This window comes from Prunus persica, chromosome G3, assembly GCF_000346465.2.
Source record: "Prunus persica cultivar Lovell chromosome G3, Prunus_persica_NCBIv2, whole genome shotgun sequence".
NCBI lineage: Eukaryota > Viridiplantae > Streptophyta > Magnoliopsida > Rosales > Rosaceae > Prunus > Prunus persica.
In genome coordinates, this window is record NC_034011.1 from 2,890,224 (window position 1) to 2,914,863 (window position 24,640).

At 39.3% G+C, this 24,640-nt stretch overlaps 4 protein-coding genes and 1 pseudogene across 4 annotated transcripts; 3 read left to right on the forward strand and 2 right to left on the reverse strand.

The window, feature by feature from the left end:
* Nucleotides 1,490–4,695, forward strand: LOC18783928 (E3 ubiquitin-protein ligase SPL2). The gene is made up of 5 exons (XM_007215441.2): nucleotides 1,490–2,158; nucleotides 2,257–2,529; nucleotides 2,645–2,766; nucleotides 3,266–3,385; nucleotides 4,187–4,695. The coding sequence occupies exons 1-5, from the start codon at nucleotides 1,796–1,798 to the stop codon at nucleotides 4,479–4,481; spliced, it is 1,173 nt and encodes a 390-aa protein (XP_007215503.1). The 5' UTR covers nucleotides 1,490–1,795; the 3' UTR covers nucleotides 4,482–4,695.
* Nucleotides 5,272–7,960, reverse strand: LOC18782192 (nodulation-signaling pathway 1 protein). Its single transcript, XM_020560787.1, has one exon. The coding sequence runs from the start codon at nucleotides 7,106–7,108 to the stop codon at nucleotides 5,468–5,470; it is 1,641 nt and encodes a 546-aa protein (XP_020416376.1). The 5' UTR covers nucleotides 7,109–7,960; the 3' UTR covers nucleotides 5,272–5,467.
* On the forward strand, nucleotides 11,089–15,547 carry LOC18783473 (annotated as a pseudogene).
* Nucleotides 15,833–20,253, reverse strand: LOC18783938 (probable disease resistance RPP8-like protein 2). The gene is made up of 2 exons (XM_020559259.1): nucleotides 16,388–20,253; nucleotides 15,833–16,017 (listed from the first exon to the last, which is right to left on the reverse strand). Exon 1 carries the CDS (start codon nucleotides 20,251–20,253, stop codon nucleotides 16,426–16,428), a length of 3,828 nt encoding a protein of 1,275 aa, XP_020414848.1. The 3' UTR covers nucleotides 15,833–16,017; nucleotides 16,388–16,425.
* Nucleotides 21,328–23,639, forward strand: LOC18783418. Its single transcript, XM_020560587.1, has 2 exons — nucleotides 21,328–21,458; nucleotides 21,623–23,639. The coding sequence occupies exons 1-2, from the start codon at nucleotides 21,446–21,448 to the stop codon at nucleotides 23,611–23,613; spliced, it is 2,004 nt and encodes a 667-aa protein (XP_020416176.1). The 5' UTR covers nucleotides 21,328–21,445; the 3' UTR covers nucleotides 23,614–23,639.

A 24,640-nucleotide genomic window follows, 5' to 3' on the forward strand; every position in this document is an offset into this window, starting at 1 on the left:
CCTATCTTCCCGTATTTTCCTTTTAGGTTAGTGAATAAGTCCATTGGGGTGTTTTGAATAAAAAGCCCTTTGTGGTGGTTTCTTCTAAGCCATGATTAGATTGAAGTTCCCCATCAACCATTTTAGTCTATGTTCTCAATCAAATCATACTCTCAAAACCCGTTCCCTAACACTGCTCATTTTCTTTTAATTTGATTCTACATCGTTTTAACGGAAGTTGCTGCAAATCACGCAATTGTTTTTTTGGCAAAGTTGTTTTCGTTTATTTGTTAGCTCTTATGCGCAGGTAGGTTGCTGGAAATCATATTTTTCCTAGATCTGTTATGGATGTGGTGGTAGGTATGGCCGTGATGGCGCTTCCTCAGGTGGTGGTGGTAAGGTTCGTTTAGGCTCATGGGGGTTTTGGTTATGTTGGGTTTGTGGGCTTTGTTTGAGCTTATGGCTAATTGTGATGATGTGGGGTATTAGTTTTAATGTGGCTTTTGTTAGCATTAGTTTTGCTTTTAGCATGTTAATTTGTTGCCCTATTGTGATTGGAATTTTAGATGTTTTGTTGAGTATTTGATTGTACCGTTGAAGTTTATCTAATAAAGTTTTTATTTGATAAAAAAAAACTGTTCATCTATATATATAAAACAAAAGGCAGAAAATAGTGAAACATTTAAAATACCTTGGTTAATTCAAACACTAAGAATTAAAATTATTAATTAAATGAGGATAATATGGTAAATTCACAATTTTTCATATTAAAAAAATTAAAATTAAAAATAAAATCAGATAATAAGTCCTACTTTTATGTAATACTAGCCGCTCCATAAACAATTGTTCAAGATTCAATCCTGCCCAATTCAATTTATTTTAACTAGCCTCTTGGCAATTGGTTTTTTTTTTTTTTTTAGAATTAAAAAAAATAATGGATAGTTGTGTTCCATAAAAATAGGATCCATTATCTGAATTTTCTTTTAATTTTAATTTTTTAATATGAAAAATTGTGAATTTACCATATTATCCTCATTTAATTAATAATTTTAATTCTAAATGTTTGCATTAACCAAGGATATTTTCTGGTATTTTGAATGTTTCACCATTATCTGCCTTTTGCTTTATATATATAGATATATATAGATAACTACCAATATTATCTTTTCTTAATTCTAAAAATAAAATATAAAAGATAAAAGAAAGCCAATTGGCACATGCGTGAACGTGTGCCAAGGGGCTAGATTTTATCTATATATATAAAGTAAAAAGCAGATAATGGTGAAACATTCAAAATACTAGAAAATACTCTTGGTTAATTCAAACATTAAGAATTGAAATTATTAATTAAATGAGAATGATATGGTAAATTCACATTTTTTCATATTAAAAAATTAAAATTAAAAATAAAATTAAATAATAGGTCATACTTTTATAAAATATAGCTACCCATGTTATATTTTTTTAATTCTAAAAAAAAAAAAAAACCAATTGCCAAGAGGCTAGTTAAAATAAATTGAATTGGGCAGGATTGAATCTTGAACAATTGTTTATGGAGCAGTATCATGCCACAAGGACAAGGCCCAAATGAAACCGCTCTCGAATAAACTCAACAGTCGAAGTCTGTCAATTACTAAATCACCCATGGTCTTTGATTAAATCTACTAAAAACACCATTTCCCGACCCTTCTCTCTCCCTCTCTCTCTCTCTCTCTCTCTCTCTCTCCAGCACCCGCCAGTCACCGCCATATCACCACGTTCTCTCTCATCACTTTTCCCCCCTACCGAATGTAGAAACCAGACGACAAACACAGCAATGTCATCGCACGAGCAAGCCCTAATCTCCCTGGTTTCCCAACTCGCCCTCTCCTTCGACGGCGCCATTTTGGGCGTAGCCCTAGCGTACGCCGCCGTGCGCACCGTCCTCAAGCTCAACTCGGTCTCCTCGGCCCTTCGAAAACTCCATAACGCTCCCTCTGTCCAAGTCTCCGATCTCCGTTCAATCCTCTCCCTCGATCACTCCGACGAATCGCAGCCGTCCGATGCAAAGCTCGTCGTTGTACGCGGCACCGTCGAAGCCAAATCCGCCGTCGACGGCAACTGGAACATCCTCAACTCGGGCGTGCTCGTCTCCCAGGGTACAAAGGAAAGAGCCGTGGTTCTTCAGAGAACTCAAACGGTGCGTTTTCTTTTCTTTCGTTGGTGAGAAAATTGAATCTTTGTTATTTATTGTGGTGTATTTCGATGAAAACTGAATTGTAAATTGAATTCTTGTAGTGCGTTTATAATGAGTGGAAAGGTTTCGTGGGATGGCCGTCGGATTTGAGAGCTATATTCTCTCGGTCTTGGAGGGAGCGAGAATCGAAGGTTTTCAGAACGGTTCCGTTCATTCTTGCTGAAGGTGGCCGAAGGCCGATTTCGGAGTTTGTTGCTGTGGATATGGATGGATCGAGGCATCCCCTACCTCTTACTACAGTTTATCATCATCTGCATCCTGTTAATCCTTCTCCGTACACATTCCTGGAGGCACTTTTTGGCCATCGGTACCCGGTAAGTTCTGCATTATGGCTCTCATTGTCCTTGTTAGTATCTGAGTTTTAGTGTTCTTTAGCTTCACATTTTATTACAAATCTTGTAATGTCATTTTTTGTTTCTGTTTTCTAAGGTTGGTTTGCTAGATGAAGAGAAGATTCTTCCATTGGGAAAGGAAATTAGTGCTGTTGGTCTCTGCAGTGTTAAAGACGGAGTACTGGAAATCAAGTCTTGCAAAGATTTTCCCTATTTTCTGTAAGTGGGGGCTTGTTCTTGAGCATGTTCTCTTGAATCTTCAGTATTGCAGTTGGATATGGAAAAGTGGTTACTCTTACTCTGGCAGATGTGTTCTCTATGTTTTCTGCTATGTCTAGGACGGGCTTTTGTTTTCTAATCCGGTAAATATTTGTAGGATTTCGGTTGGATCGATTGACCTCAGTTCTTGTACCCTTCCATCTTAATTGTTGTCAAACAGTTTAACTTATAGTTTCTCCTATTATAATGTATTGGTGCAGCAGTGCTCTCATCTATTGGATTATTCAGTGGTTAAACACTAGCATCCCGATTTAAGATTCAGTCCGGTCATCCAGAGGATAGAAATATTATATACAGCTTTACCTTTTTTAATTTTTAATTTTGAAGATTCCAGTTCTTTCCTTTATTCCTTCACCCTCCCTGATTGATAATATGTGGATGTAGGAAGGTCAATTTATTTGTTGCTCGACGCCCTAAACTGATATTTTATCTTTTGCAGCTCTGAGATGTCTAAGGATCAGATGGTTGTAGATCTTACATCACGCACAAAAGTACTATTCTGGAGTGGGATTTTTCTTGGTTCAGTGTCAATTGGAGTCCTTGCCTATGCTGTTTCCAGGTACAAATTTCCCTTGAAATGTTAAATTTTTTTCCTCCACTCTGCTTGCGACTTCCTGTTCAATCTCGAAAGCTATTAAATGTCTGTAGGCTGGTGTGAGGGACAACTTTGTATAATGCTGAAGTTCTGTAATGTGTGTGTAGTTTCCTATTGTTCCTTCCATGGGATTCATTCAACCATGTTGAATTCCGGATTTCAGTTTCTTTTAACCTTTCTCTTTCATGTCTTGCATGAATAGAGCGGTCCCTCTTTTGATTTTACTTAACCTAACTTGTCCTTGTCAAGGAGTGGTGGATGATAAATTTTTTACATAATAAATTTCCATTATGTTGTCCTTATATCTAAAGAGAAAAAAAGAAGAAGAGGAGATTGAATAACTCTAGATTTCCTTCTCAACTACTCTACAAAATAGGTGAGAGCTGAGAGAAAGTCGGCTCATAGAAAATGAAAAACTACTGATTTTCTCCATCTTTCCAAACCTATGAAAATAAAAGCATCCTTTCTTCTCTCCACTATTCTCCCTTTTGTTTTACCTGGCCTAAAGTGATCCAGAAATAATTTCTTCAAAGATATGTAATTCAGTAAAATAAACATACAGAAATGTATGACGTATTACAAATTCTGGTTTACTTTTGGTCTGATACTACAACTTCCGTAATTATTATACAATTTTCTCATTCTGGTATGGGATCTCATACTCACCCATTAGAATTTAAGAGAGGAAAAGGAACTGGTTAAACACAGATGATCACAGTGATCAGAAATGAGTTTCAATAAATTGAGTTACAAATATTGTTTCAGGAATTGGAATAGATGGAAAGTGTGGAGGCAGCAAAGGGAGTTACAGCGATCAATCCGTGCCAGCAATGCTGAAGCCCAAATTCAAGAGGAAGAAGAAGAAGAGGATGCAGGAGATGTTCCAGATGGACAGTTGTGTGTCATATGTCTGATGAGGAGAAGGCGATCAGCATTCATTCCATGCGGGCATCTAGTTTGTTGCCAACTCTGCAGCATATCAATCGAACGGGATGTAGCACCAAAGTGCCCTGTTTGTCGCCAGCAAATACGCACTTCAGTCCGGATATATGATTCTTAACATGAGTTAGCTAGTATTAGGGGGAAGCTAATAGGGGATTTGCATAGTGGCTAAACATATTGGTTTGACATGTAGTAATTTTGTAACCCCATGAAGTAAATATGGATGTTTTGTGTATATACTTGAAGCTTTATGTGAATCATGTGCAGATGTTCTACAAGGTTACGGTAATTTCTCTTCCAGCTTGAGTAAAAAGCATAATCATTTCAGCATAGATACAGTAAGCTCATTTGAATTTTAGCACCGCTCGCACGTTTGCATCAAAACCATACGTGTTTGTCTTTTGTTTGGTTCCTTGTCCCTTGGATTCTGCGTGTACTTATTCGTGTGTTCAGAATCCCACATCGGCTACACAAGAGCTTTTGGAGTTGTTTATAATCAAGCGTGGATGCTAGCAACTGTGACATCACTGGGCGAAGCGAATGGGCCACGGTTCTGTAAAAGGAACCAGGCTCAGGAAAGTCTCCGGGCCCCCACTAACTGCAGAGATGCAGGCCTGGAAACAGGTAACCTCCGAGCGCTTGGAGTCTTTATCGCCTCGTGCGATGGGCTGAGACACGTGTGGAGCCTTTGGGCTTCAAACCCGGAGTATATCTTGGCCGATTGTACAGTTATTCGCTTGGTCCTGTGGACTAACTGAACGGGGCTTACGATCCAGTGGTGTCCTTTTTATTTTCTTGATTTTACTGGTTTAGTTCTCTGTGTCTCTGTATGGTGCGGTTTAAAGGAACTGTCTTCCTGGTAGTGATAATAAGGCAAAAAAGTATCACAATTTGGTGACCACTCTATATAGGGTTGGGCAAATCACGAAAGGAGCAATGAAATGAAATCAAGGAGATATAGCTGAAACACTAAATTGCAAAACCAGCATTTACATATACAAACTCTTATACCCTTTGAAATTCAAGACGTGAGAAAAGAGAGAGAAACACTCACTACTACTAACAAATGTTTTGTGTGTGTGTGTGTGTGTCTGTGTTTTTTTTTCAACTGTAACTTACTTTCACATCAGTCTTCCACAATGAACAAAAAGAAACAGGCTGCCCTTTCCACCACAACCCTGCACACCCATCTTTCTCATCCACTCTCATCTCCCAATTGCTGTCATACTTCCTCAGCAAGGCTCTTCCTCCATCTATGGCATCCTCTCCAAACACCTGCCCTACAAACCCTACCCCCCTCATTCTCTCACACCATTTCTCCTTCCCTTCATTCATCTCTCCGCGGTTTGTCAAAGCCTTTGCTGCCTCTCCTTCCATCACTCTCCTCTCATCGCTCTCTCGCCCTTTGAACGCCGAGCTAGTTGAGTCCAAGAACCTCCACAAGTACTCCACTTGCCGCGAAAACCCCGTGGCGAAGTCCCCACAATTGTTGCAGCTACACTCCATGTTGTTCTCACTTAGGATCACCCCCTTTGGCTCCATGTTTCTCAGTGCTTTCAAGAACTCAGTTCTTTCATCTGGGGTGTTGTGGTTCAAGTTGTGGAGTCTAAATTGCACACAGACAATCAACATTTCGTCGTTGGAGGTGTCAATCACTTGAGCATTTAGATTTTGTAAAGGTTGATTGTCGAGGCGGTTGATCTGTAAATTGATGTTCATGGACTTGGCAAAACCAAGAAGACTAAAGGAGAAATTGTCACCGGGAGGACCTATTGAAAATGGGGTCTCTCTGTTTTGGTTATTTTCAGTGTTGGCAGCAGCAGAAACAACTGTGATCTTCACCAATGGGGGAGGACCACCCGGCCTCCGAGTCAAGGCCTCAAGCAGAGTAGGCCATTGCATACCATGAGACACACCAACATCAACAATGTGAAGGTTTCGGGTTCGATCAGATTCTTCAGCAAAAAGTTGAAGAATTGAAGAGTTTGCAATGTTATTTGGGAAAGCAAACCATGGACTAACCTCATAGAATTTGAGCAGAGACTTTTGGAAAAATCTTGGCTCTGTGGAAGCAAAAGTAACAGGTGGTGCTGAGGCAGAGCCATTGGGGCCAGAGGAGGACAGATGCTGAGTCAGTGCTCGGAGGCCATGAGCCGCCAGGCGGTGGTTGGCGTCGCCTGTAAGAGAGGCAAGTTCATGCAGAACATACAGAAGGTGTTGGACACGTGTCAGATTCCCACCTGTGATGGCTAAAGCACAAGGGTTTAGCAACTGCTCTGCCCACCTCCCCTCCTTGCTATTACCGTTATTACAGTTATTCCCTGTAGTCTTAGCTGTGCCTTTTCTGTTCCCATTTGTTCTCTTAACTGGCACCACTACTTCATCAACTAATTGGTCCCCCTGGCCCGCCAGACTGATCGGACGGACATGATTCTTCTGATCAATGTGTTGGTCATCGGAGACTTTTCGTTTCTTGGACGAATCAGACGGCGACTGATGATTCAAATTTGTGGGATTTTGGGGCCTTGTGGTGGTAGGGAGAGCAATGCTAATAGGGTTGTTGAGAGAAGTAGAGGTGGTGTTGGAATGAATCAGATCATGGCTCTCATCCCACCATTGAAGGCCATTGATGTCATTTGAATGGTAAGGATTATCCAAGAAAGTTGGGAAGAAAGTAACTGAATCTTCAAGCCAGTCCAGGATGTGATCTGAAGTTGAGTTTGGTTCTGGTTCTTGAGTGGTCATTGTGATGGTGGGCTGTTGAAACAAGATGTGATGATGTGTTTGATGAGAGAAAGAGAGGAAGAGGATGAAGAAGAGAGATAGAGCAATACGGTTCGTGGGGGGTGACTAAGTTTGATCATTGACCAAAAGAAGGAGAGAGAGAGAGAGAGAGAGCAGAGGTTTAGAATTGGTTTTCTCTGAAATGTGTTAAATTAATGGATTAGGGCAATGGTGGTGCTTGAAAGAGACAAAGGAAGGCATTTTCTAATGTTGGGTGTGCTGTTAATTTGTTGGATGTGATGTTTGATTATGGTTTTTTAACTCTAATATCTCTTGTGTCTTGAGTGGTTAACTTATTCTTTGGTATGTCATGCTAGTGGAGAGATCCACAAATTACGATTAGAGAGAGAGAGAGAGAGAGAGAGATGAACTTGTTTCAAACTGTGATGGGTTGAATTTGAATAGTCTGCCGACGGCAGATTCTGCTTCAAGAAATAAATATATATAAAAAAAACTATAAAGTTTTTGTTTGTTACTGCTTCGTGCCCTTGGAGAGAAATATGTTTGGTTTTGTCCTCCGGGGTCCACGTGTACTTTCTTTTTTTTTTCTTTTTTTTTTGGTGTTGTTAAATATATGCTCTTCTTTGCCTCTAAATTATTTATTTTACAGCAATGGGCAGTGTGGTATGATTTTCTTAGGCACAAGAGGACCAATTAGAGAATTTGAGCAGCTATACCTTACTTCTCTCTCTCAACCCAACAATGAATTTACACCTCTTTTTCTCGTTAAATGGAAATATATACTTGTAATTCTTCATTTTGAGTCTAAATTTATTATTGGCTAAATAAAAAATAATTTATAGTCAAGTGGTTTAAGGCGTACCATTAGAACTATTATGTAAACTTTTGTTTACCGAGAGTTTGAATCCCTCTTTTTCCATACTCGTCAATATATGTGGTGTTAATTTTTCTCACTTTATGTCACAAGATAATGTTGTTAATTTTTCTTAACTCCACCAACTAATTGATGATAAATTGAATTAGCCAAAGTATTTCATTTGACTAAGCAAAGGTGCATATCGATATCAAATTGACCAAACGAAAAGCTCATCACTTGGGAAATATCAATGCCAATTTGTATCCAGCAAGTTTAGGCGTTTTATGATATCCATATGCTCCAACTTGACTTGAGTGGGATTTGTATTAGAATTTCTTCCATTGTTCTAAGGAACACATGCATATTCATTGGAATTGTCATCATGGTCTGTTGAATGGCGTTGAGGCTAACTTTCAGGGAAAATCTGCTCTAGCTTCCTCTGATTTGTAAAGAAAAACTGGTACTAACTACTAATAATTATTTAATGTAATTGTAACTAGATAATTCTAGAATTATAGGACAACTAGTGGCTGAAAATACTATAAATAGTCGGTTACTTTAAACAACCGACTTGTCTAGTAATTTGCCAACTTAGATTCTCGGTTTAGCACCTCTATGTAATCAAGCTGAAAAACTACCAGCTCCTATATCTAAATCTAAGTTCCAATCTAAAGGTTTGTATCTTTCCTCCCTTCATTGAAATAAAATTACATGTAGGTTTCTTCACTTGGGTTTGTTAAGTTTGTAGGTTTACTTAAGTTTGGGCTTGTAAGTGGTCTATTATTCCCATATTATGCATTGCATTTGGGCTTCAAAGCCACTTCGTCTTCTTTTTTGTCCCGCAAATCACTGATAAAAAACAATCAGTTGAGGGGGGTTACCACAGTGGTTGTGTCCCTCCTCTTCCTCCCTGCTTGGCACTCAAGATCGAAACCTCAGAGTTTCTTTCCTCCAAATGTAACCAAACAAAAAACAAAAAACAAACCACCAAATCTTAACTACTCAGAAACCACAACTAAATCTCAACTTAATGATAATTTTAATTAATGTCTATAATTTGAGAACTTGATAAAGATGTTTGGCACAGGAATTCAAAATTTTGGTTCATATTCCTGCTTTGAATAAACTGCTACTACCTGTTGTTAATACATGATTGATGTGTTAATACATGCTTGAACTATTTGATACAGATGTGAAAAAAATAAAGATATGAGGGATCAAAATACATGCTTGAACAGTGTTTTTGAAGGATCTAAATACAGATGTGAAGAAACCAACACAAAATCAAACTATATCAGCCATTCAAATCCGTCTTTAGCTTCAATGTCTCAACTGAGAGAGCTTTTGGTCAATTTTCAATTGGAGAAGAGCTCAAATGTATACATTGCATTGTACTTTTTTTTAATCAAGTGAAATTGTCATAATGTAGACGCAAAAGGGTCAATACATCATCAAGAAAATATCCAACCAAAGCCACAAAGGTTAAGACAGATTTGCTGCATAAAAAACCAACAGACTTGGTTAAACCAAACATCATCGACAGAAAGAAAGCCAACATGCTTAGCTAAGATACCTTTGCTGTATAAAGCCAGCAGACTTGTTAAACCAAGCACCATCAACACATTTGCTGCATAAAGCCTAAAATTAGTGAGATTACAATAGAAAATGACCAAGCTGTACTCACAAAAACTATAACTTTCCCCAAATAAAATTAATAAAGAATTGTCTAGTACATAACCATGAGTGAAGTAAACGATGTAATACTAAAAAATGATCTTGGCATCAAAGTTTATCAAGTAAACGAGTCCAAAGTCAATAAAATGTAAGAGTTTGCGACATCCGAGACTAGATCAAACATTAGTATAAAATTTTAATCATCTCCCCAACATTAGGCCAAATGCATTAGTTAGAGCAATCAACCAAATACTAAAAAATGTTGAGTTCTGCTGGCGGCCAAGGCTAGCTCTTGAAAATGAAGAGGGAGAAAACCTGATGCTTCTTTTAGCTTTAAAGTAGGAGGTAAACTTTCTCACATTTTACTCAGAATTTGTTCAGTTTTTTCTCTCTTTGTTTTTGGTATGATTGTTGTTTAGTATTGTTCACTCAGAATTTTGTTCAGTTTGTTAATAACTTGGGCATATCCTGCTGGATATGAATGGTGTTCTACATCATTTGCTGTCAAAGAACCATAAAGATACAAAAGCCATTGGCCAACACATCTCCCTTTTCCTTCTCTCTCCTCTCTCCCTCTCTTTCAAAATAAAATGGCTTCTTCTACTTGATGGGTTTCTCTTGTTAGGAGATTACATAAACCTTGAATTAATATTGATAATTTCACAGTCCAAATATTGGTACTGTTCTTGGTTAGTTAACCCAAATTCTAAATTCACAGTTCCAAATACATGGAGAGACAAGACAACTGAAGCTAAAGAGGAAGTGGAACATAACTGATTAATCTAGTTAAACAAAGTTAGACTTGTAACTATTTATTCCTCATTAAAAAACACACATTGCAGAGAAAACAGATCATTTCTCTTCAAAATCCCCAGTTAGAGAACAGAGCCATTTCTTCTTTACAAATCCAACCATTTCCTCCTTGGCTGAAACTGAAAATATCAGTTTCAATGATCATATTCCTATTCTATTTCTATGTAAACCAGGTAGCTGGAAACCATGTGTATATGCATATTAATTTTTTCTTTCTTAGTTTCTTCTTTGAGCATCGATTCAACTTTCAGTTAAGAGACACTGGAGGGATGTGGAACACTTTTAACTAAAGATGCTGTTTTAGTTGCTTATTATTTTGGGCTTACTTTTTATGTTATGTTATTTATTAAAGATTCCTCATTTAGAACATGCATTAAGATAAAGGTTTTGAAATCTTATGCATCTGGATAACGAAATTGTTGCAGTTCACCCCCTGGCCTACTGATTGGTTTACATTGATACTTATTAAAACATATGCTTGAACTATTGATCCCTTGATTCTATAGAATTGATCATCTCTCTGGTACATATCAATGAGCCGAAACGCATATGTCAGTATCTCATTTTAGTTATTCCCTCCTTTGCAGGTGCCTGTAGTTACTTTCCATTTCTCCAGTATACACACATATACGTCACCATGAAGCTGCGGGTAGATGTCGTCAGCGCCTATAATCTTTTGCCTACAGATGGGCAAGGCTCATCCAATGCCTTCGTGGAGCTTAACTTTGATGGTCAGAGGCTCCTTACCACCACTATAGAAAAGAATCTTAATCCAGATTGGAATGAAAGCTTCTGCTTCAACATTTTTGATCCTTTGAATTATCACAACCTTACTCTCGATGCATGTGTCTACAGTAGTGCCACAGCTACCTCCTCAAGATCGTTTATTGGAAAGATTAGCCTAACTGGGAATTTATTTTGCTCTTATTCTGATGCTGCTGTTACGCATTACCCTTTGATTAAAAAGCGTCGCCTCTCATGGTCTTCTGTAAGAGGAGAGCTCGGCCTAAAGGTTTATGTTACTGATGACCCATCAATTAGGCCCTCCACCCCAATTGCTGTTGTTGGAGCCCTAGGTACTATGTATCCAAGCGTAGCTCATGGATCGAATCAAGGAGTTTTAAATCCCGTGACGAACACTTCTCCAAATGCAGAAGTTGAGATACCACGTCTCCGTAATCCAAGTCATGGCCACCAACTTTTGCTGGAGTATGCTCCTGCTGATGGGACTGCCAGCGGCGCTATTGTGGAAGCTGGGACAAGGCACAGCTTTCCTCAAATTCCTAATCCAAGCCAACTTCTGCTGGGGTATGCTCCTGCTGATGAGACTGCCAGCACCGCTATTGTGACTTCCAGCACCGCTATTGTGGAAGCTGAGAGAGGGCGCAACTTTCGTCATGCTTCTACTCCTGCTGATGAGACTGCCAGCACCGCGATTGTGACTTCCAGCACCTCTAATGTGGAAGCTGAGGGATCCGAGACCAGGCGCACCTCTCAACGTATTTCTAATTCAAGTAGTAACAGCAGCCAACAATTGAATATGAGTGATGCTGCTGCTGATGAGGCTGCAAGCATCTCTAATACAGAAGATGAGACGGGGCGTACCTCTCAACATAGTTCTAATCAAAGTCGTGATGGCCAAGATTCACATCTGGGGGATGTTGCTGCAGATGAGACTACAAGCACCTCTAATAATTCGGGAGTTGGGACAAGGCCCACCTGTCGTCATCCTCCTAATATAAGTTATGACCGCCAACGCCAACAACATCCTCCAGCTGCTCCAGAAGTTTACGATAATGCATTTAAGTATGAAGCCCATGAATTTTCACTTACAGAGACAAGCCCTAAACTTGGAGGTGGAAGAGTTGCTAGTGGCCGTGTTATTCATGGAGAGAAGACTGCAAGCGCCTATGATCTAGTTGAACAGATGTATTTTTTGTATGTAAGGGTTGTTAAGGCTCGTGATCTTCCTGCCATGGATGTTACAGGAAGGCTTGCTCCATATACTGAGGTACGAGTTGGTGACTATAAATGGTTTACTAACTACTATGAAAAGGAACAAAATCCAGTATGGAATGAGGTTTTTGCCTTTTCAGGGGATCGGCTAAAATCATCTGTCTTAGAAGTCTTGGTTAGGGACAATGATGCGGATAGGGATGATCATGAATTTGTGGGGATTGTAAAATTTGACATCTCTGACGTTCCATTGCGAGTCCCTCCAGAATCTGATAATCCTCTTGCTCCACAATGGTATCGGATTGAAGACAATACAGGGCATAAAGCTAGCGGTGAGCTAATGCTCGCAGTCTGGTTTGGCACCCAAGCAGATGAGGCTTTCCCCGGTGCATGGCATTCTGATAATGCAAGCAGTCATGTTGATATCAGACTACTTACCTCCACAGTGCTAGGCTCAAAGGTCTATCATGCACCAAGGTTGTGGTATTTACGTGTTAATGTTATCGAGGCACACAACCTTAGAAGACAAGAATCGTTTCCCATATGCTTATGTCCAGGTAAAAATAGGAAACCAGGATTCGGTAACACAAAAAATTCAGGCGCAAAATCTAAACCCCCTTTGGAATGAAGATCTTTTTCTTGTCGCTGCTGAACCCTTTGAAGATCATCTAATCATTTCTGTTTACGATCATGTGTCTCCTACAAAAGATGAAATCATTGGGAGGGTCCCAATAGCGCTGCAATCTGTCGATAGGCGTGCTGATGATAGTATGATCCGTGGCCGATGGTATAAACTGGAAAAGCCAGTGGCTGTGGATCAAAACGAGTCGGAAAGAGAAAAATTATCATCCAGCATCCATCTCCGACTTTGTCTAGAGGGAGGATACCATGTCGCCAATGAATCACCTCATTATAACAGTGATTTACGACCCACATCAAAGAAGCTATGGAGGCCATCAATTGGGGTTTTAGAGCTCGGAATCTTGGATGCTGTAGAGCTTCATCCAATGAAAACACGTGATGGAAGGGGCACAACAGATGCATACTGCGTAGCAAAGTATGGTCATAAATGGTTCCGGACAAGAACCATTGTTGGGGAACTGTGTCCAAGATATCATGAACAATACGTATGGGAGGTTTTTGATGTTGCTACGGTTCTTACTGTAGGTGTATTTGACAACAACCTACAGTTTGGGAATGGCTCCAGACACGCGATGATTGGGAAGGTTCGAATTCGTATCTCATCACTGGAAGCAGGCCGTGTGTATACACACACCGATATCCACTGCTGGCTGTTCATCGGTCAGGTGTTAAGAAGATGGGGGAGTTGCATTTGGCAGTTCGATTTTCTTGCACCTCTTTTGTTAAAACGCTTTACTCCTACTCACAGCCGCAGATGCCCAAGATGCACTACTTAAGGCCCATCACGGCGGCGCAGCTTGACAAGTTAAGGATGATTGCTCTTTACCTAGTCAAAGCACAGTTTTCTCGAGCTGATCCTCCACTGACAAGGGAAGTGGTGGAATACATGTGCGATGGGAACTGCCATCTGTGGAGCATACGACGGAGTAGAGCAAATTTCTTTAGGCTAGCGACAGCTTTGTCCGGAGTCATTTCTGCAGGCAAATGGTTTTGGGAAATTTGCATGTGGAAGAATCCCATAATGACAGTTCTTGCCCATGTTTTCTTCCTCATGCTCGTTTGCTTCCCGCAACTAATTCTGCCCACGGCTTTTCTTTGCATGGTTCTATCTGGGTTATGGAACTTCCACTTCCGGGCTAGGTGTCCTCCCCACATTAACATAAAGCTCTCACAACTTGAACTCGTGAACCTTGATGAGCTGGATGAGGAATTCGACACGTATCCAACGAGCCAGAATATGGAGCGGGTGGGAAAGAGGTATGATCGGCTGAGGAGCAATGCTAGTAGCGTTCAGGCTCTAGTGGGTGATATGGCTAGTCTCGCGGAGCGATTTCAGTTGCTGTTAAGCTGGCGAGACCCGCGTGCCACAGTCCTCTTCGTAACATTTTGCATTGCAGTTACCTTTGTGTTGTATGTGACACCATTCACGGCGGTGGCTGCATTAGCAGGGTTGATTGTCATGATGCCTCCCGGATTTCGCCATATGTTGCCGACAGCAGCATTTTTCAACTTCTTCAGCAGGCTGCCTACTAAGACTGATACTATATTTTGAATTAACAGTCTATATATTTTATCTGCAGCCATTCCATTCATTTGCTTTGTACCCTTGTTGTTGTTGTTGTTGTTGTTGTTTTTATTTTATTTTATAAATTTTTGGATACAACAATAGGCTACTCTAAGGGGAAGGGGGCTCAACAAGTACCAATGTGGGCACATGGGTTTTCGAACCGGGGTGCCATGGGGGAAGGGGAAAGTCACCTCCACCGTGGTAGAACCCATTGACGCTTTGTACCCTTGTTAATGCTCGATTAATGCTTTTTTTGTTTTGTTTTTTGTTTTTTGTTTTTTAATATTTACTATTTTTAGTTTTATGTGGTTTTGGATCAAATTTAGTATTACAAAGAATACCATACGGATACTACTTAAAATGAATGACTTAGATGATGATAGAGACTTGTAGAGTTGCAATACTTTAAAGATAATAGTAGCAAAGGTACCCGCGCGATGCTGGAGGTTTTAAAACCGTTTGAAATGTGTATAAAGTTATGAAAATATGTAGCAAGTTTAAGTTACAAAATAAAGACTAATAACATGTTTTATATGTAGAAGGATTTTGACCTGTTTAAGTTACAAAATAAAGACTAATAACATATTTTAAGTTACAAAATAAAGACTAATAACATGTTCTCTTTTTCCTTCTTCTTCATCTTTCCGTCTGTCTCCATCTATTCCTTTCTCTGTCTTTTTAATTTTTTACATTTATGTATTTTAGTAAAAGGAGTAGGGGCAAAAAGGGAAGATCAGAAAAGATTAAGTAGAGGGTATTTTTGGCAATTCACTGTGCTAAAGAGAAAAATAAACTAAAAACAACATTTAAAAAGAGGACATTTTCGTCATTACACTGCTCTTAAGAACAATGTAGGGTGGATTGCTCTAGACTTGCAAACTATAGTTAGTAAAGTTCAGTTAAATTGCTCGTTATTTTTAACCTGCCATGTGTTAGGTGAACGACTCATTAATTATTTTTAAAGCTGTAATGTTGAGATATTAACCCAATATAAATAAAAGGGCAACTATGCTTATTTGGGTGTATTACACTTGATACATACAGAAACATTTGCAGTATTTGTTAATTTTCAGAAAAGCTCCCTGGGCTATCTATTGCGCATGGGAGCCTTCCCTGCCTCCACCCTTATAAATTAAATTCACATGTTTAAGCGAAATAACTAGTTGTTTAGAGAGTAAAATAAGATTTGAATCACAGTTTGCATAGCATATCAATAGAACACTTGAACGGCCAAACTTCGATAAATTTGCAATATCAATCATCAGGTACAAAAGCAAATCTCTAAAATAGAAAGTCATTGCAAAACCATTTTATTTTATGGAAATTTGAGGTAATATAGCGTGATCATTCTGCGGTCGAGACCCCAATGCCAGATCCTCTATGCATCAGCATCTTTGTCACCTGAAATCACAATAAGTTGTACTAATCAGTATTACTAGGTGAGTTTCTCAAACCAAAAGAAAAACCACATAAGTTAACTAGCTGAATTATTTTTTTAGTAGCTAGAAATGAGCTCGTTGGTCAAATAGTTAAGAGCATTTCATCTATGTAGTTATAGTCTTGTGTTCGATTCTCCCTCAAATATAGCTTTATATGAAGGGAAACAAAAAGTTGCATATCTAAATCCTCCCTAATTTGGTGCAGCATACAGAGAAATCAATTACAGGTTTGATATTAGCTTCTTGAGTTATTCAAGGATGGAAATGTTGAAGCAACAGAGAGCAAAAAAAGTCAAAAAACGAAGAAAAGAAAAGAAGAAGAAAACACATACCATCCTACGTGGGTCGAAAGCCTATTATCTGAATCCTTTCAGTTAGCTGCAATGATTGCTGGGGAGTGGAGAACGTCATCCCAAAGTTGCCTCTTATTTTTGGCAAACTTTTCAGCTAAGGCTTGTGGCATATCAGTCAACTTCAATTCAAGGAGAGTCTTCAAGTGTTCCAACCCTGTTAGGATCTCCAAATTTTTGCAGGATCTTATCTCCAACTCCCTGAGCTTTTGCATTGCCTTCTCCTCTACATCCCAAACTACTAGATTCACCAGATTCCACAACCTTAAAACTAAAAGCTGAGGAAAGCCATCTGCGAGGCAATGCATCTTTTCACCTATATAAGAATCAGAGTAAAAACATAGTAATTTAAGGTTGGGGAGCCTCCCTAATTTGTGCATTGGATCATCTTTAAGAGAAGAGGCTGACAAAGTAAGGTCAGTGAGGTTTCTGAGGAATTCACATTCAGCTATGGTGGAAGAAGTTAGCTTCCCAAACAAATTTAGGCTGGAGAGATGGTTGAGGTCCTTCAAAGGCATGCACATCAGATCACAGGGTTCTCCCGTTTTCCCAATTGATCTTATTCTTAAAGACTTAAGGTACTTCAGCTTTTTAATCCAGTTTGCTAATGCCTTTTGCTCTTCCTGCCCTAACTGGAATGCCAATCCCAATTTTCTGAGGTTGGTCACCTTGTCCAGCCCATCTTTCAACGGACTATCCTTATCCACAAATAAACCCCATAATGTCCGGAGATTCTGCAAGGAATTACCACCTTGATGATGCTCAAGTCTACTTCGACAATTCTGGTTTAAGTATAGGTTTCGAAGTTCTTGCAGTTTCCATATTGACCTAGGGAGAGTTCGGACAGATGTATGCTTCATATCTAAGGTTTGGAGTTTCACCAATTTACCAATGGATGATGGGATTGATCCAAGGCAAGTCCACCTCAAGCCTAGATACCTCAACTGACGTAATTTTACTAACGTGTCTGGCAATTTAGGTATAAACAGACGTTCAAGATCAAGAACCTGTAGCCTTCGGAAGCCGCCGCCCTTTCTAAGAAAGTTACCCGCTTCTTCTTCTCGAGTATCAAAGGTTAGAATGGAGGGCAAACCTCGATAATCGTTTCGAGAGCTTTTACCAGGAATAGAAGTGGTACTTGGATTATTTCTTTCAAAATTAACAATCCACCCTGAACTCTTGTACAACTCGAGCTCTCGTAGACTATAGGGTAAGCAGCATGTCTTGACTGTACCATTAAGCTTTCTTTCGACTACTTGAATCATGTCCCGATTAATCAACTCCGTTAGATACTCATTTGCAACATCTTCAGATTCAGGGGATTCTGGATACACATTTGCAACATCTTCAGATTCAGGGGATTCTGTCTTCTTTTCCACTTTTACCACCCCTTCTGCAATCCACAAAGCGATTAATCTCCTTGCAGGAATTTCGATCTCCATTGGGAAGAGTTTCAAGTAAGATAGGCACTTAAACATATGAAGATCAGATTCGGGAAGGCTCCCTTTTATGGACTCTATGGTAGGGTAAGTTTCTAACATTGGTTTCTCTTTCTGCTTGATCATCCTTTCCAACTCCTCAACATCATTCACAGCATTCCAATATATTAGATATCCAAGGCGTACAATGGCGAGTGGGAAACCCCCACACTTGCCTAAAATTTCCTTTGCTTTCACTTCCTCTTTTGGACGAAAGTGCACCATCTGGTTAAGTAACTTCCAGCTCTCTTCTTTGGTTCGTAGACGAAGGTGGTGGGGAGGACTGCTAATTTCAGGAACCAAATTTGTGTCTCTTATAGTGAGCAGAATTCTGCTTCCACTTGGTGATGCTACTTGAGATTCTACCTCCCGAGCTGCTTCCAACTCTTCCTTTGTCGAGATGTTGTCTAGAATTATAAGATACCTCTCATTATCACGTACCTTTTGGACCCAGGATTCAATGGACTCGCCAGGTAGAGAGACCCATACACGTTGAGGAAAGTGTGTTGCAACATCTGCATGGTTATAGATTTCCTTTGCCAATGTTGTCTTACCTATGCCTTCAATGCCGAAAATGGAAATAAAACGGTGATGTTCGTTGTTGGTTGTCAGTCGTGACACCAGTTCATGTACATCTTCTTCCAAACCGACCGCTGAGTTTGACTCTTTCATAAACGTAATGTTGTACGCTTTTATGGTCCTTGTAACAAGATTGACAGTATTCTCCATTTGGCCAATTTCCCGCCAAAGCATTGTCTCAGCGTTTGTTCTGAATTGAATCTGCTTTATCCTTACGTTCTTTGAACTTTTCATGAATGTTTGCACGGAGTTCTCTGCACGTTTAACAATATTACTCACTTGTTCCAACCAAGCCATTCTGGAAATATATCTTCTTTCAATCATTTCTGCGTCATCTACAAGTTTATTCATATCGTGCAAATGAGTGCATAGTAATCCCAATTTACCATGTACCTCACGAGATATATCTGGCTTCGCCCTGAGGTAGCTGTGAATCATGCGAGGTACTGGTGAAATAATGCCATCTCGGGATTCATTGACAAACTTTGATGGACCTCTTCTCATAAATCTGAAGCCATATCTCTCCTTCCTCTCCAAAAGTTCTGTGAACCGACTGTCAATGCACCTTATGTCCTCCTTGAGCTTTCTCCGTGCCTTCCAGTTGTCGATAATCGATAGCCACTTAAATTGGTGCTCTGGTTTCTGCAGTAAGAAGCTCTCAATGGCAGGTTGTGCTTGCTTAATGACCTCTTCTATTTCCTCCACCCAAGCCTCTTCAATTTCACTTTCGAAACAAAATTCTTCTATATCTTTCAGAAAGGGATACAGTAACATCAACTGCAGATATATTGAATGTATTTGCTCATCTGGTTCTTGAGTCATCAGATTATTCATCTTCTGTGCAATGGAGAAAGTCAAACGAGCTGATGCTTCAACTTGCCTTTTAGACTCTACCCATTTTTGTTGACGACTGCTTTCATAAATGGGGCTGGGTCTGTCAACAAGGCTTCTCATTTTAGATATCGACCCCTCCAGCGATTCACATATGTTAATCCCACGATCCACCTTCATTTTAATGCGCTCATTTATTTCCTCCTTAAGTTGCTTAGTTTCAGTTATAAGCCATTCTACCTGCTTCACCTTCTCACTGATTGTGCCGAAACATATTCTGTGGATCATGGGGGAGTCTCTTCTCCTCTGTTTCTCAAAGGCTGCCACTAAAGCATTTGCTCTTTTAACTACGGATCTGGTTTTGGCCACCCATTTTGCCTCAACATCTTTTAACCCTTGTATAGTTGCTTCACCAGAGTAAGTGTCTTCATCACAGTAAATCCTTCGATCCAGGATTTGTATTGTTCTGGTATCTATCTGATCCCTTAAACCCGCCACTTTTGCTGCATCCTCTAAAATAGCATTCAGTAACCTCAACTCTCTTCGAATCCACATGATGTCTTCTTCTAAAATGAGAAACGGCACATAGTGGATGTAGATGTAGAGAAACAACAGGCTAATTACAGAGATGCAGAAGAACACTAGATACAACGGTATATGGCTAACATACCGGCCAAGAAGGAACACCGCAAACATCACCAAAAAGCGAACATGTTTGAGAAAGGAATCATAGAATGCAGAGGGCTTGATGGGGCTCCCCGCCTCTGCTATGCTAACCACAACCTGAAGTAACTCAAGCAATCCGTTATCATTGATGATGATCGTCAATGCTGGAGGTTCAGTACTCTCCCAGTACGTAAATCGGAAAGGCTGAGCTGTAGGAGCAGCAGGTCTCTCTGCATCATCAGTTGTGGATATGAACGACTGAGCACCAGTTGTTTCTGCATGGTTAAATTCCATGATCGCTTCGCCGCCTAGTTGCCTTGGCAGCTAGCTTTTGGTTTAGAGAAACCTAACTTCCCACTTTGCAGAGGGTTCAAATTTGATTATTATTGGAGTGGAAAATATGGTGTTCATGGCTTCAACTGATAGAGCTTTGAGTCTTTGACATGAGCCGAGACATCTAAATCTAATTGTTATATTTTTAGCAATGCCCTTTGCCCTATAGACTTTGTTCCACTGTGCCCTCTTAACTTTCAATTTGGTTTTAAAACCCCCTAATCTTTCAAAACATGCCAATGTGTCCCTGACGTCAAGTCTATTAGTTTTATGGCCATAAACGTCAATTTACTCTCAAATTTAAAAAATAAATAAATAAAACAGGTTATACTCTGTTTGCAGTGCCTCAAATATCTGGGTCACTCTCTTTTCTTTTCTTCTTTTTCAATAAAATGACAAATTTCCCCTCTTCTCTGAGCAGCCAAACACTCAAACGTGAATAATCCAACAAACCAAGCTAGCTACACATAAAATTTCTACAAACAGAATATATATTTTTATTTTATTTTAAAGTTTTTAGAGTGAATTGACATTTATGTCTATAAAATAAACATAAAATTTAACCAGACTCGACGGAAGGAGCAGATTGGCATGTTTTGAAAGATTATGGGATTTCAAAATCAAATTGAAAGTTAAAGAGGGCTAAGGTGGAACAAGGTCTATAATTAAGGGGTATTGCTAAAAAATTTCCTTTTTTACTTTGATCTTACACAAACTCATTTGAACTTGAGAATTCATTAATCAAAGACAAGCAGTTACACCAATAACAAGCAAAACACGTGGGAAGCCAAAAATAAGTAAAAAATTCATCCATATGGCTTGAATTGAAATGACAAGTTGAAGTTCATAAATTAATAATACTAATAAATCAATGAGCTCAATTCCAAATTTTGAAGTAAGTGATGATTAAGAATATTTTTCCTTGGTTATATTAGTAAGGATTCAACTCTTGCTTCTTTTGCAGCTCCCTTCTCTTGTTTTCTAGACACCCATCAATACAAGTCCATCGATTCTGAGAGAGCTTCCTCTCTCTCTCTCTCTCTCTCTCTCTCTGGCATCACCGTCGGCATGCTGGAAAGCTAAACAAGCACAAGCCACCGGGAGGTGTTGCTACTTTACAGCCGCCTCTTAAATCCTAAAATAGAGAAAAATCATGCTAGTCACAAGTGAGATTTTTACTAATTTCTGTTTCCTTCTAAATTCATTAACTTGATTGAAAACACTTGTTTTTTTGTACTTCAAGAAAAGTTATGTACTTCCTAGAACGAGTATGCAAACTTAAAATGCTTTGTCTGATACGTTCTCTTGTCATGAAACTTTTCATTTCCAGTTATAAGCACCTTGCTCTTCACAAGGAGGAGGAAGGCAATGCAGCTTTTCCCAGAACGGGTGATCAAAATCTGGAGCCTGTGGGAGCTTCGTGTTGCAGTACTAATCAGCCTCGGCTTGCAAACCATCCTAATCCTGATTGGGAAATGGAGAAAGCATTCAACCAAAGACTACCTCAGAATTGTTTTGTGGCTCGCTTACTTGTTGGCTGAGTCAACTGCAACATTTTCACTCGGCGTACTCTCCAACAGCCAAGAAGACTCTCAAGGTGATTCTGTAAACCCAGACTATGTAATAACAGCATTTTGGGCACCCTTTCTTCTCTTGCATCTTGGTGGCCCAGATATTATTGCTGCTTATTCCTCAGAAGACAATGAGTTGTGGATGAGGCACTTGCTTAGGCTAGGTTCCCAGTTGCTTGTAGCTTCCAATGTCTTATTCAGAGCATGGTCTAGTGAAGCCTTGAATTTTTTGGCATTACCAATGTTCATAGTTGGGATTATAAAGTCTGGGGAGAGGACTTGGGTTTTAAGATCTGCAAGCAGTGAGCAATTTAGAGATTCTATGCTCCAAGATCCTGACCCCGGTCCGAATTATGATAGATACATGGAAGACTACAGTTCAAGGAGAGATGAGGGCTTCAGGGTGGAACTTGAAACATTCAGCGCATCCAAAGCTGCCACAGGTAGCGATCAATCACGCGAACCTGCAGCTGATGATGACAGTAGCCAAAATGATCCAATAAACAAAGCTTACACTTTCTTTGAAAGTTCAAAGAAGCTCTGTGCTGATCTCATCCTCAACTTCCATGATGTAGATAACAGCCAAAACTTCTTCCAAGCCACAAACTTTGAGAAAGCTTTTAAAGTTATTGAGATTGAGCTAGGTTTCATATATGATGTGTTTTATACTAAAGCAGTCCTCGTTTATTCTGGCCTTGGTGGCATTCTCCGTTGTATTACTTTTTTTTTAACAGTTTTAGTATTCCTAATTTTCCTTTTCACCGAGAAGCAAGCATACAGGGAAATGGATGTGATTATCACATATATTATGTTGGCAGGAGCTATCGTCCTAGAAATTTATGCTCTAATCATACTGCTTTCCTCAGACTGGACAAAGCTGTGGCTGAACAAGAACAAGAACACAAATACGGTGGCTTGTGTGGTGAACAAGAACAAGCACAAGAATGAGCACACAAATACGGTGGCTTGTGTGGTGGGTTTCTTGCATAAAACTGTTTCATACCTCCCATTGGTTAACAACAAGAGCTGGTCTAATTCCTTGGGACAATACAAGCTCATAAAATTTTGTCTTAAGACTAAGCCAGCTAAGTGCATTATTTTCAAGAAGGACTGTTATATAAATACGTATTTAGAGAAGCATCGGTACAAAAAGTACAGCAAAGTACCCATAGATTTCGTAAAGCAGTTGATATTTAAGCAGCTCCTAGAGAAATCAGCAACTGCCAAGAGTTTCAAGGATCGGAAAGAATTATGTGCTGGAAGGGGTGACAAGGTGCTCGACAAAAAAGGTCTAAAGATACTTGGCTGGACCATTAATGATGCTGAATTTGACCAGAGCATCCTTCTTTGGCATATTGCTACAGATCTATGCTACAATTCTGATCTCAATGAAGAAAACCAAAATTGTCAAACAAGGAAGAAATTGCCGAACAAAAATTGTCAAGCAAGTAGGCTATTGTCGAACTACATGTTGTACCTTTTAGTCATTTGCCCCTTCATGTTGCCAAATGGGATTGGAGAGATAAGGTATAGAGACACATGTTCTGAGGCTGAGGATTTTTTCACAGAAAGAAAATTGAAATCAGATGACAAAAATGCTCGCATAGAGCTCATGCAAGTGTGCACTGACCTCCTTCCAGCTGATGTGAAAGGTGACAAAAGCAAGTCAGTGCTATTTGATGCATATGCAGGCTCGCAAAAGATTTGCAAGCAAAGGAAAATTGGAATAAGGAGAAGAAGTGGGAGCTGATAAGTCATGTGTGGGTGGAAATGCTATCATATGCGGCCAATCAGTGTCGATGGAGAGATCATACTCAGCAACTCCGTAGAGGAGGAGAGCTGCTCACTCATGTCTGGCTTCTTATGGCACATCTTGGTTTAACTGAACAGTACCAAATTTCTGTGGGCCATAAAAGGCCAAAATTGATTGTGCGGTAAACAAGTTTGCTTGCAGACAGGTTCCAAATTAGTAGGCCACAATTTTCTGTGAGACTAAATCTAGTTAGGTAGATTGGAATTTAGCTTGTAATCTTCATATTCTGTTATAATGTATGTCAAGGCTAAACCAAACTTTGGAGTGATGCTGCATGGTTATCTTTTCAGAAAAAATAAAAATAAAGGACTCAAAATTCAGTAAATAATAGGAGAAAAACTTGGTTGCAATAACGCTATGTCATGTGAAAACAAAATAATTACTCGACAATGTTCAAGGTTTGGCTAAGATGAGATGACCATATTCAAACTTTAAGTCAACTTTTAATATCACACACACTACTACTAGTAGCGCCAAAAGCTGTCATGGACTCTTGGGGGTCGTTTGGTACACAGGCTTGGCTTGGACTGGCTTGGACTAAATTTAGTACCATGTTTGTTTCATTTAATTCTAGTCTTAGATGGGATTGCTAATACCGGGCCCACCAAAAACACATCCTTATGAGGGGACTACTAATCCCATGTAGAAAGGGAGGATTAGCTAGTCCTATGTTTACCAATGTATGAGATGCATATATTATATTGTAATACTAATAACATATATTACTATTATTATTATTATTACATACACATATACTATAATGTACATATACACATGTATATACACATATACAAGTATATATATACACATATATACATATATAATATATATAAATACATATAGATATATACACATATATTATTATTATAATATACTCATATACACATACATATTAATGGAAAATGCTAGGGAGACCAACTTTAGATACCAACTTGTGTACCAACTCTCTAATAGAGTGTGGGAC